The sequence below is a fragment of the Daucus carota genome, chromosome 2 (genome assembly GCF_001625215.2).
Source record: "Daucus carota subsp. sativus chromosome 2, DH1 v3.0, whole genome shotgun sequence".
Classification (NCBI taxonomy): domain Eukaryota; kingdom Viridiplantae; phylum Streptophyta; class Magnoliopsida; order Apiales; family Apiaceae; genus Daucus; species Daucus carota.
This window is the reverse complement of record NC_030382.2, coordinates 52,955,138-52,965,465: the sequence shown is the minus strand read 5'-3', so window position 1 is coordinate 52,965,465 and position 10,328 is coordinate 52,955,138. Positions and strand designations below refer to the sequence as shown.

The 10,328-nt window shown below is 35.2% G+C and overlaps 1 protein-coding gene across 3 annotated transcripts; it reads left to right on the top strand.

The window, feature by feature from the left end:
* Positions 1-371: 371 nt before the first annotated feature.
* On the top strand, positions 372-10,163 carry LOC108209909 (uncharacterized). Of its 3 annotated transcripts, none has more exons than XM_017381118.2 (19): positions 372-541; positions 925-1,028; positions 2,892-2,978; positions 3,117-3,192; positions 3,299-3,373; positions 3,533-3,586; positions 3,952-4,011; positions 4,083-4,199; positions 4,282-4,376; positions 4,480-4,682; positions 5,003-5,100; positions 5,880-5,983; positions 6,076-6,241; positions 6,415-6,534; positions 7,225-7,307; positions 7,613-7,745; positions 8,156-8,185; positions 8,811-8,881; positions 9,018-10,163. In XM_017381118.2, the coding sequence occupies exons 1-19, from the start codon at positions 503-505 to the stop codon at positions 9,766-9,768; spliced, it is 2,466 nt and encodes an 821-aa protein (XP_017236607.1). In that variant the 5' UTR covers positions 372-502; the 3' UTR covers positions 9,769-10,163. The 3 variants fall into 3 exon arrangements, with proteins under 3 accessions (XP_017236607.1, XP_063944237.1, XP_063944238.1); XM_064088167.1 differs by having other exon boundaries at positions 7,225-7,343; positions 9,018-9,827; XM_064088168.1 differs by lacking the exons at positions 372-541; positions 925-1,028; positions 2,892-2,978; positions 3,117-3,192 and having other exon boundaries at positions 3,328-3,373; positions 3,487-3,586; positions 7,225-7,343; positions 9,018-9,827.
* The last annotated feature ends 165 nt before the right edge of the window (positions 10,164-10,328 follow it).

Genomic DNA, 10,328 nt, shown 5'->3' with positions numbered 1-10,328 from the left:
TGTGATTTTTAGCAAAATACTGTAGTGTCCTCTTTTTGTTCCAAAATATCTATATATTTAATTTTTTTTTTTGCAATTTGATCTAATTTTGTTTAGAATAAAAATATCAAAACATAATATACTAGTATCATAGAAAAATGAACACAACTAACAATTTTTGATGAAAGAGTATTTAAGAAAATCTCAATTAAAAAAATTAGGTTTAAATTTTATTAAAAAAATTAACAAATTAAGAAGAGGATGGGATGGCGAAGAAAACATAATCATAATCAGAATATGCAAAGTGAAAAAATGATGGATCTCGAAACCAACGGTCTGTTTTATTATATTAGCCCTGCCTTTTTAACTTTTTTATGTATAAGTCACTTGAATAAATAAAAAGGTGTTACGGTAACAGCAGAACTGATTCACAATCACTCATCGTCGTCCCTCCCGCCCAGCCTACATAACCAATCGATCCAATCTCAACTTTTCAATCAAATTCACAAATAATATCTCCCAGATGTTTTGGCGTTTGACCGGCTTGTCCACAGCTTCTCCTGTAAGTTTTTCACTCATTGTGTTTATTCAGATAGATCCAATTGCTTCTACTTGTTCGCTATTCTATTTCATTCTGTGTTATTCTATCTAATATATGTTCAATTCGTAATTTCAATTATGTTCAAACACTAATCAACTTATCATGTTCGTTCCGTGATTCTATATGTTAGCTTCATTCGTTATTCATATAAGCTTTTAAACTCCAGTGATTACGTATCTGTTTACAGTTAAGACGAATTACAGTTGGCACGTGCTCTCTTTTAGGCAAATTTTAATATTGCACTAAACTTGCCAATTGCGAGAGTCGATAACATCGGCTACCTTTTTTGATATTGGTTGAATAAAGTACTGAATACCTGCACTTCCCGCTCTATATGGTGGCAGGTGGATGCGATACTGGATAAGGAAAACTTTACGTTGGACGAGCTTTTGGACGAGGATGAGATAATCCAAGAGTACAGGGCTATTAATAGCCGACTTGTTAATTTGTAAGCCATCATTGTCCACACACAATTTATAAATGTTTGTGTATATTGGTTTATAGTGAAAATATGTTGTGAGGAGACTTGATTACTGTGTTGTAGTGTTTATTATTAATCTACCAGACTATCGCAACTTAGAATGGCTGTGTTAGTTCCAACTCATGATGTTTTCCAAATTCTTTTTTTTTGGCAAAGTAATAACAGTATTGATTCAACTATTGAAGTACAAAATACTAGGGTATTCCCTAGGCCTAGGGCAACAGTTAAGAGAGGAACATGCTCATACTTGAATAGCCATTAAAAAGTGTTGTAAGCACTATCACAAAAATAAAATAGAACTATGCATAACAGCATGACATCAGAGAATCGAATACATAAGTCTTGAATTGCTTAGGACAGAATGGTAGCAATACTGAGGTCTGTTGTTATCAACTTGTTAAATTTTTTGTTAGTACACCCGTTGTCTAACAACTGGTTTTATCCTTTTGCCTAACTGAAATGCTGAACTCGGATTTCCTGATTTGTGAAATATGGTTATTTCTTTTTTGCCAAGTAAAGTAAACTGTTGCAGCTAATTAGCATATGGTTTATGTGGATTTTCAAGTCATGCTGATTAGGGGCCATATAGGCTGACCAAGAACCCGCAATAGACAGGGACTCACACTACAGATATCAATATCTTTAATACAGCTGCATGTTTGGAACAGACGGGGAGCACACTCGTCGTTATTGCAGAACACATAACGGCTGAGAGCGACCAAAACATATCATCCTGTCTATGGGTGCCAACCATAGACTTAACAAGGGCTTAGGAATATATAATAGGTGCCACAATGCACCAAAACCAAGGAAACTCATTATCCTATTCTGAATTGAATCCAAAATCGTAGAAATCTTCACTTGATTGAAAGGAGTACCATTCTAGAACACCATATCTTCATTGTTTCTTTAAATTTGGTATAAGCGAGTCCTCAACTCAATTATATTTTAAAGGAGTAACAGATGTTGTCCATTGTCAAGAATGGAGCTAACTGATGCTTCAGAAAAAGATTTAGCTAAAATAATCCCAGCACTATATTGATGTATCAAAGCCATTGAACTAAGAGTCATGCCACAATTTTATGTGGGCACCTGTTCCCACTGTTTATTTTATGTGCTGAGGGGCTTTATCTTTTCAGCATCTTCTTTTATAACCATGAGCTTTTTTGAGGAGCATTGTACTCCGCCATGATTTTTTCTTTTGAACATCAAATTTATTTAATCCATATCGATGATCGACGAATTATCCAGAATTGAAAGGCTTCAATTTACCTGAATATGTTGTTCATGCCCAGAATTTGTATCAAACCATGTGCTATGGGTATAAATGTGTGCACAATTTTTTTTCTGCATCATAATATAATTTAGATTAAACTAGTCAATCCCAAGTTCTATATATTTTTTTAGTGGGTTAAAAAGGATGAAAATGAGCTCGCTGCCAGATCCATATGGACTCTCCTGACCACCACAGATTGTCACTGAACTCTTTTTTTGTTTTTTCGGAACATTGGCAAGTTTTTGTTCAGCTCTTTGCGTACTTTAAGTAGCCTACTTTCTCTGCTAAGCATCTCAGGGGTTTAAAATGTTGAATTATCAAGAGTTTTGCCTTTCAGGGTGACCTTTTTTATCTTCTTAGTTTACGACTTTATGGTAAATAAACTGCCAGCAATTTACTTCTCTATAGCCTGTATGGAAACAAGCAATGTTCAACTTGTTGATACTTTAAATGTGGGATTTGAAATAGAATCTGTTTTAGTTTTGCTTTAGGTCCACTCAAAAACTAATCTGTAAATTTTCCTGCATGGTGTTTTTTCTCTGTTATTTATACAGTTTGCGAGAAAGAACTCAGATTGAACAACTCATCCGCTACATAATTGAAGAGGCTCCGGAGGACGCCGAAAAAAGGCGCACTTTTAAGTAGGTTTCCATCGTTTAATAATTAACATTCTCATAGATGCTCTTCAGTACTCTAGGCTTCATATTATAATGCATGCAAGTAATCTGATTCTTATGCCTAGATGTGTTCAGTTGCTGACTAAATAAATATGTAAACAGGTTTCCTTTCATTTCATGTGAAATTTTTACTTGTGAAGTTGATATAATACTCAAAGCACTGGTCACGGATGAGGGGGTAAAAGCAGAATCTTATGTTTCTATATGTATAGTTACAGTGTTGTATTAACTATATATTTCAAGCATATCAATTAGTGAACATGGTTTTATATAACTTTTTACAGTTGATGGATTTGTTGTTCTCCTTCTTAGAACCTGAACACTCGCATAGTTCTCTTCTTGCCGGCTACTTCAGCAAGGTTTCTTCTGTTCACTGTGGTGACTATAAGTTTGATCGTATACTGTTTGAAGTCAAAACAGACTAACAGAGGAGCTTGATTTTTGTTTTACATATTATTTATCTGCAAGGCAGTAGTCAAGTCTGCTCTGATATATGGCATGGTTGTTTGGCATGCTAGGTTGTTGTGTGCCTATTGCTGCGGAAGACTGTTTCTTTTATGAATTATATACGAGTAAGAGCATATCCATGTTCAGTTACTTGATATATTCTTTTTGTTTTTTGATATGTTTCAATATGTAATGGTGTATACCTTGCAACTGAATACATGATCCTATACTTCGTTAAGACTGTATAAATTCAGTATAAATTTTCCATTTTACCCAAGAAAAATGTCAATCCTTACTCTAATTAGTACCAGGTTGCATAGTCACTAATGTTATGCTCTCATTTTATCACTTGCTGACATTTATGAGCTGATAAATAAATTTTTCCTATGTGTGGATAGCTCTCTTATTAACTGTTCATATATCAATTATTGGTTTTTTGCTTTAAAAACAATAAATTTGACTTTCTAAGAGGTTGCATGTGATTACGCAGGCTCATCAGGACATAATAAAGAAATTAGTCGATCTTATTGGAATTACGTCAATCATGGAGGTTTGTTATTTAGTGACTTTTGCATTGTTTGCTATGCCATTAAGGTGTACTAATACCTCTTGTTGTGATAGGTTTTAGTTCGGTTGATAGGTGCTGATGAACATCTTTCTACCAACTACATGGAATCAATGCAGTGGTTAGAAGCAGCAGATGTGCTAGAAATGGTTGTCGAAAAGTTCAGCTCGTCAGTAAGTGGCATCTTTGGTGTCACTACCTAAATTGTCTGGTTACTGGTTACTCTTCTACCAACTTTTGCATTTGATGTCACAGGATTGTCCTGAAGTGCATGCTAATGCAGCTGAGACACTTTGTGCTATAACTCGCTATGCTTCCCCTGAGCGGGCTGCTAGAATCTTCAGACCAAGGTAGCATATAATCTCCTTCGTATTCAGCTGAAACTGCACAGTTAATGTTATAAATGATTTCTTATTTTTTTTGTAAGCATCTGGCCTCTTTGTGTTTCCACAGTTTCATTGGACGATTATTCCGCCATGCTTTTGAGGACTCGCGGCCTAGTTCTGTTTTGGTATATTCGTTGTCTGTCTGCATATCATTGTTGGATCCCAAGAGGCTTTCACTTGGGACATATTATTCATTCAATCATCAGTTGACTCATGGCGCTGTAATAACTGCTGATCCTGAGACAGTGAAAGGCATGCTGGAAAGCTTAGGTAAGATTCTTCTCTGTGATTCATTTCTCTGTTTCTTATTGTTTTGATTCATGATAAACAGTGCATTTGTCTATCCTGTATGTAACTTCTTTTTTGCTAAATGCAAGTATGTAACTTTTAATACATTATTATAACTCAGAAGTCGATGGTAAACCTCTTTTTGTGTATTTTTTTCTTAAAAGAACTCTCTTATTTGATTGTTTAGTGAAATTAGTGATTATTCACTCCAACCACCAATTATAGAGTTGACAAATTATTGTTTTCATCCTAAATGATTTTTTCTCAGCCCAGGCCTTTCTTAGTCCTCGTTCACCTTGCAGGCGAACTCCTCAAGCTTCTGGATGTGTCGTCGGAGAAAAATGCGTTGACAACAACATACGGGAAGCTGCATCCGCCTCTTGGAAAACATCGTCTGAAGGTAAGCCTTTTCTTATTTATTTCCTGTTCTGAAGGTAAACTTTGAATGATCAAAATTAAATAGTTTCATGTATACTGTTGATGATGAAACTGTCTAGTCAAAGTAATGAATAGGCCTATTGGTTTTTGGTGCTGGAACCAAGTGTTTCTAAAGTTATATGTCTTGGGAATACTTTGCAAGTGTAGGGATATTCTTCCTGGCCTAAATATTACTATTGGATTTTCCGACTGTACGTGGTCATTATTGTCTCCACATTGCAGGGCAAGTCCAGTGGTGTGCTATATTTTGTTCTGTATTTATATTATGGAACATAAACTAAAAGTCAACACTCCAATAATGTTCTATATCTTGTGCTAAAATAGAATGCTATAATTTGTGCTATTTTAGAACAAATGATAGATGGAGCTATAATTGCCAACTCATCAAAAAGTGAAAAAAGAGAGAGAAATGGATAAAAAGTTCTTGAAAGTGTTGGGTACTTGGAAGTTAGTTAAATTTATATTCAGAACTGTGATGTATTTGGAAGTTGGTTATTTGAAACAAGATTTAGAACTAACCAATGGAGACATGGTGCTAATTAGCACCAAAAATCACTTTTTGGTGTTAAATTATACCAATAGCTCTATCTTTTTTAGCACAACCACTGGACATGCTCTAAGGCAGGGCTTGTGGCTCTGCTGCCAGAAAATTAAAATGAATGTAATTTGTTTTTTTAATGGGTGTCATATTTATTGTCAATTACATATTTGTGATAATTTGTCCTTCATTTGAATTTTCAGATTGTAGAATTCATATCTGTCCTAGTGACTGTCAGTAGTGAAGCGGTGGAGAAGGAACTGATCCGTCTTGGTGCAATCAAACGTATACTAGAACTTTTTTTTGAGTAAGGGCCTGCACATTATCTCTTAAGCTGATTGTGTCTAGGAGGAAACAGATTTCTGGGTAAAGGCTTAACTGGTTTCATTATGACTGTAGGTATCCATATAATAACTTCCTGCATCACTATGTACAAAAGATAATTTTTTGTTGCTTAGAAAGCAAAAGCACTCCACTTATTAAGCATCTCCTCCATGACTGTAATCTTGTTGGAAAAATTCTTGAAGCTGAGAAGAATTCAACACTGACCGCAGAGATTAACAAGGTATTGATATGTTTTATTGACTAAAGGCGTATATACATATATATATCTATATAATATATTTCATTGACTTTCTTTTCCTTTTTTTAGCATAACTTTCGTGAACTTTACTTACTTTCCTTAGAGTGTGTATCTTTATTCTATATGGTAAGTTTAAGATTGAACGGGTCTTGCAGCCAACTGTCCCTGCTGAAGGGAAATCACCACCCAGGGTAGGAAATATTGGTCATGTTACTCGCATATCAAACAAACTTGCTCAAACGAGAAGTAACAGTGACATTCAGACATTTCTGCAGGTTTTCTTCAAAACTCATGGTTGTCACCCTTGTCATTTTCATGATACAGTATGCTAAATGATAGCATTTTTTTTATAAATCTTATGCACCCTAAATTTGATGAAGGTGCTATTGGGCTGTTTGGACAAGATTGTATTGTATCATCTCTAGAATTGTTTTGGCTATAGAATATTGAAACTAATATTGTGTTTGGTTGGGGTGAATAAATTTGAAAGCAACAAAATGAAAGGATAGGATAAGAGTGAAGTGACATGTTTTTATCCTATATCTATGGTTTGCTGTCATATTAGAATGTAAACAGTTTGATCCTACTCTGGACTTTCTTGTGCACATGCCTTACCTGTGGTGCGGTAATCAATCATTCATGCAGGACATTTACAAGTTTCTTTTCAAACCTTTTGCAATGACGAACTGAAAGTTTATTACTGTTATATTCATTATTTGTCTTTAGTTTTTAAAACGCTTATTTGTTTCTCTATTCTGTAGCATATGCGCTATGATGTATCATTCTTTTTATATAGTTTACTGTACATGTTTTCTCCATAGTACTTGAAGCGTTATTTTTCAATTGGTTTTGTGTTGCATTCGCTGAAACAATAACGAAATTGTTTTAAAATTTTGGTTTGCTTGTCCGTTTTCTTCTATTGCTGGAAGTAAGTCTTTTGAGCTTAAAAGCTTGTCACTTTGCAGGAAAGCAATGAATGGTTCGATTGGTACGCTGATGTTCTACTCAAGCGCAACACAGTAGAAAATGTCTATCAATGGGCTTGTGGGTGTGTACTTTATTTCAATTGTTCCTCTGATGTTAGGTGATGTTATACAATTGCATGAATTGAATTTATTATGATATGGTTTTCGTCAAGAATTCTGACACATGAGTGATTTTTTTATATATATCTTTATATTTGGAAAGATTCGTGCAGACTTAGATTTGCTTAATTTGTAGATGTGGTTTATAATTGAATGCAATTTTGAGAGAAAAAAAATCAAACATGCATGTAATTAGTGGCACAATAATTTGTATGTCTTTCATACTGATAATTGTAACGTGATGTGATGTTGTAAACGATCACAACAGGAGGCCTACGTCTTTACAGGACAGGACCAGGGACAGTGATAATGAGGATTATCGAGATAGAGATTATGATGTTGTGACACTAGCAAACAATCTTAGCCAGCCTTTTAGATCTGACAGTAATAACATTGAAGAGGTATTGGTGATGCTGCTAGACATGCCATAAAATGTGCTTCTCTACTTATATATTAGTTCGAAAGTTTCTTCTTTTGTCGTATGGAATATTCATCACATTGGAAAATAAAACAAGTTATACAAAACTTTTGTATGACTTCAAAAATGATGAGGTTGTGATCTGGGCAAGTATCATCATGTCCTTTTTTCCTCATAATACCTTTGCAATCTAATATTTATTGTTTTGAAATGCTGTACTTCCTCTTGGAGTCATTACCATATAATCAAGTCCGTCTATTTTTCTTCTTGACCTGAACTAGTTCACCATTAAAGTATTATTCCTGCGTCATCTAAAAGGCTAATTTGTACTGATATTTGTTAAAGATTACTCATACTTCACACCCTTATGACACATTTATCCTGCTGGTGTAGGCTCACGGGTCATTGGAGCGTGATGAGGAGGTATGTTTAGTTGCTCTTCAGTGACACTGTATTCTCATTGCATGCTGTTATTAAATGTATGTCTTTGCATCAAAATGAGAAACCATTTTTTCTAAAGCTGCATTAGTCCTTTTTTTTTTTATATATGGTGCAATATGTCGATATCTTGCCCTATTGCCTCTCAGCTACACCATTGATATAAATGTCCAGATGCATGCTAAAATCAACAACATGGCTTAAGCTCCTTGAAGGATGTATGGAAATAGTTATATAAGATCCTTGCACTTAGACGTAGATTCATTTAAATATTTTATTACTAGTCACACTGGCATACAGGTTTACATGCATGGAGAAACAGGAACCCGTAAATAATTTCTTCATTATGGGCTCAGTTTAAAATGGTGAGAACAATAGATATGTAGAGAACGTGCAAGAGGTATAAAAACACAGGAATGATCTAAATGCATTCTGTCATTAATAATTTATGATTACTTACAATCTTGCGTTACATGTTTTACAGTAGGACCCATGACAGTTTTAGCTTATGTTAAAATAAAAGATTTCAACATTATAATATTGGTTCTGTTGGCAAAGTTATTCTTGTTTATAGTTGAGGCAATGAACTCTTACATCTTGATTTTGGCAGGATGTCTGCTTTGACGATGAATCTGCTAAAGTCGAAATATCATCCCTTCGGCTAGGAGATGAGCAGGAAAGGTAAATTATTCATGTAGACGCTAAATCTGAACTTATGTGAACTTTCTTACTCTATAATGCGGTCGCTAGCTTAAACCTTGATAACCCTCACCCTTCTAATATTGCTGATGAATTCTGTTTGCAATATATATTTTAGTGGATCCCTTCTGACAAATTCCAACTGTTCTGCTTTGGAGGACGAGAGAAAGAATAATGAGGGCACAACTGAGGGTACTGCTTCACCTTTGCCAAGTACTGAGACTAATATTGCTGACAGGGTGGTCGATGATAAAATGATTGGTGATGGCTTGGAAGCTTTTGGAACAGCTGAAAGTTCCTCACTCAGCAATCCGTCCAAAGACTTGAGAGAATCTGGGGCTCCTGAAACTGAAAAGCCATCTGAATGGGTAGAATGGAGAGAGAGTTCTGATTCCTTTACGCCAACTGATGCAAATCTAAATTCTTCTAAATCGTGCACTGCAACTGTCAATTCTGCTGAATCATCCAATGCAGCTGCTGACATTGATCCACCTAATTCAATTTCGGGATCTGCTGAACAGAATGATGCAGTTACAGAATCTATTGCACAAAGTACTCCCTCGGTTTTACCAAATGACAAGCTTAAAGTTGAACAAGAATCTCGTGATGATGATTCTTCAGCCAACAAGACAAATGTGTCTCCATCATCCACTGATCAGTCAATTGGTGTGGTCAAAAGTAATATTGAAGGATTACCAGAAGCAGAAAATCCTGATGTTTCTTCAAGCTCTTTAAGCAATGTGGATAAACCTTCATGCCACTCTGCCGGAGATGAAACTTCAAGCTCCACAAGCAATGTGGATAAAGATAAACCTGCTGCAGCAGAAAGCAGCACTACAGGAGGTGCAGAACATAAAATGGAAAGCTAAGCTGCTTGTAAATATGAATAATCAAATTTTATCTCAACCGGGCTTGCTTTCGCAATCATCAGGAATACGGCAAAACTGAGTCTGTATTCAATTCTATTGAATACCGCCAAATTGAGTTTGAAAGGAAAGCGCACTTGGTGATCAGATAAATTTTCTGAATCTTACTGTATATTAATTTTGTAGTTAAATAGGGCTGATCATTCTTTGCCCCAACCTTTGGGTTGCTGGCCACCTATATTGTCCCTTGCTTAGGAAAATATGAAGGGGAGATTCTTTTTACATCAGGGTTTTTTTTCCTTGCAAACGCACATAAATTATGATTTTGTATGTATAGCAGATAAGCAGTACGTGGTAGAATGAAGTTTCGTATGCAGTTTTGGTGATATTGAACTTCATTTTTTATTGATAGGATCCGATCCTATCAATGTGCAGTTGTTGAAGACTTGACTCACTAAAGGTCTCCGTCGAGAGTGCTGTTGAAAATTATCGGGTCGGTCAAGAAAATGTTGATAAAAAAAGTTATAGCTATAGGAATTAGATACTTGTTTAATATTTTTTTT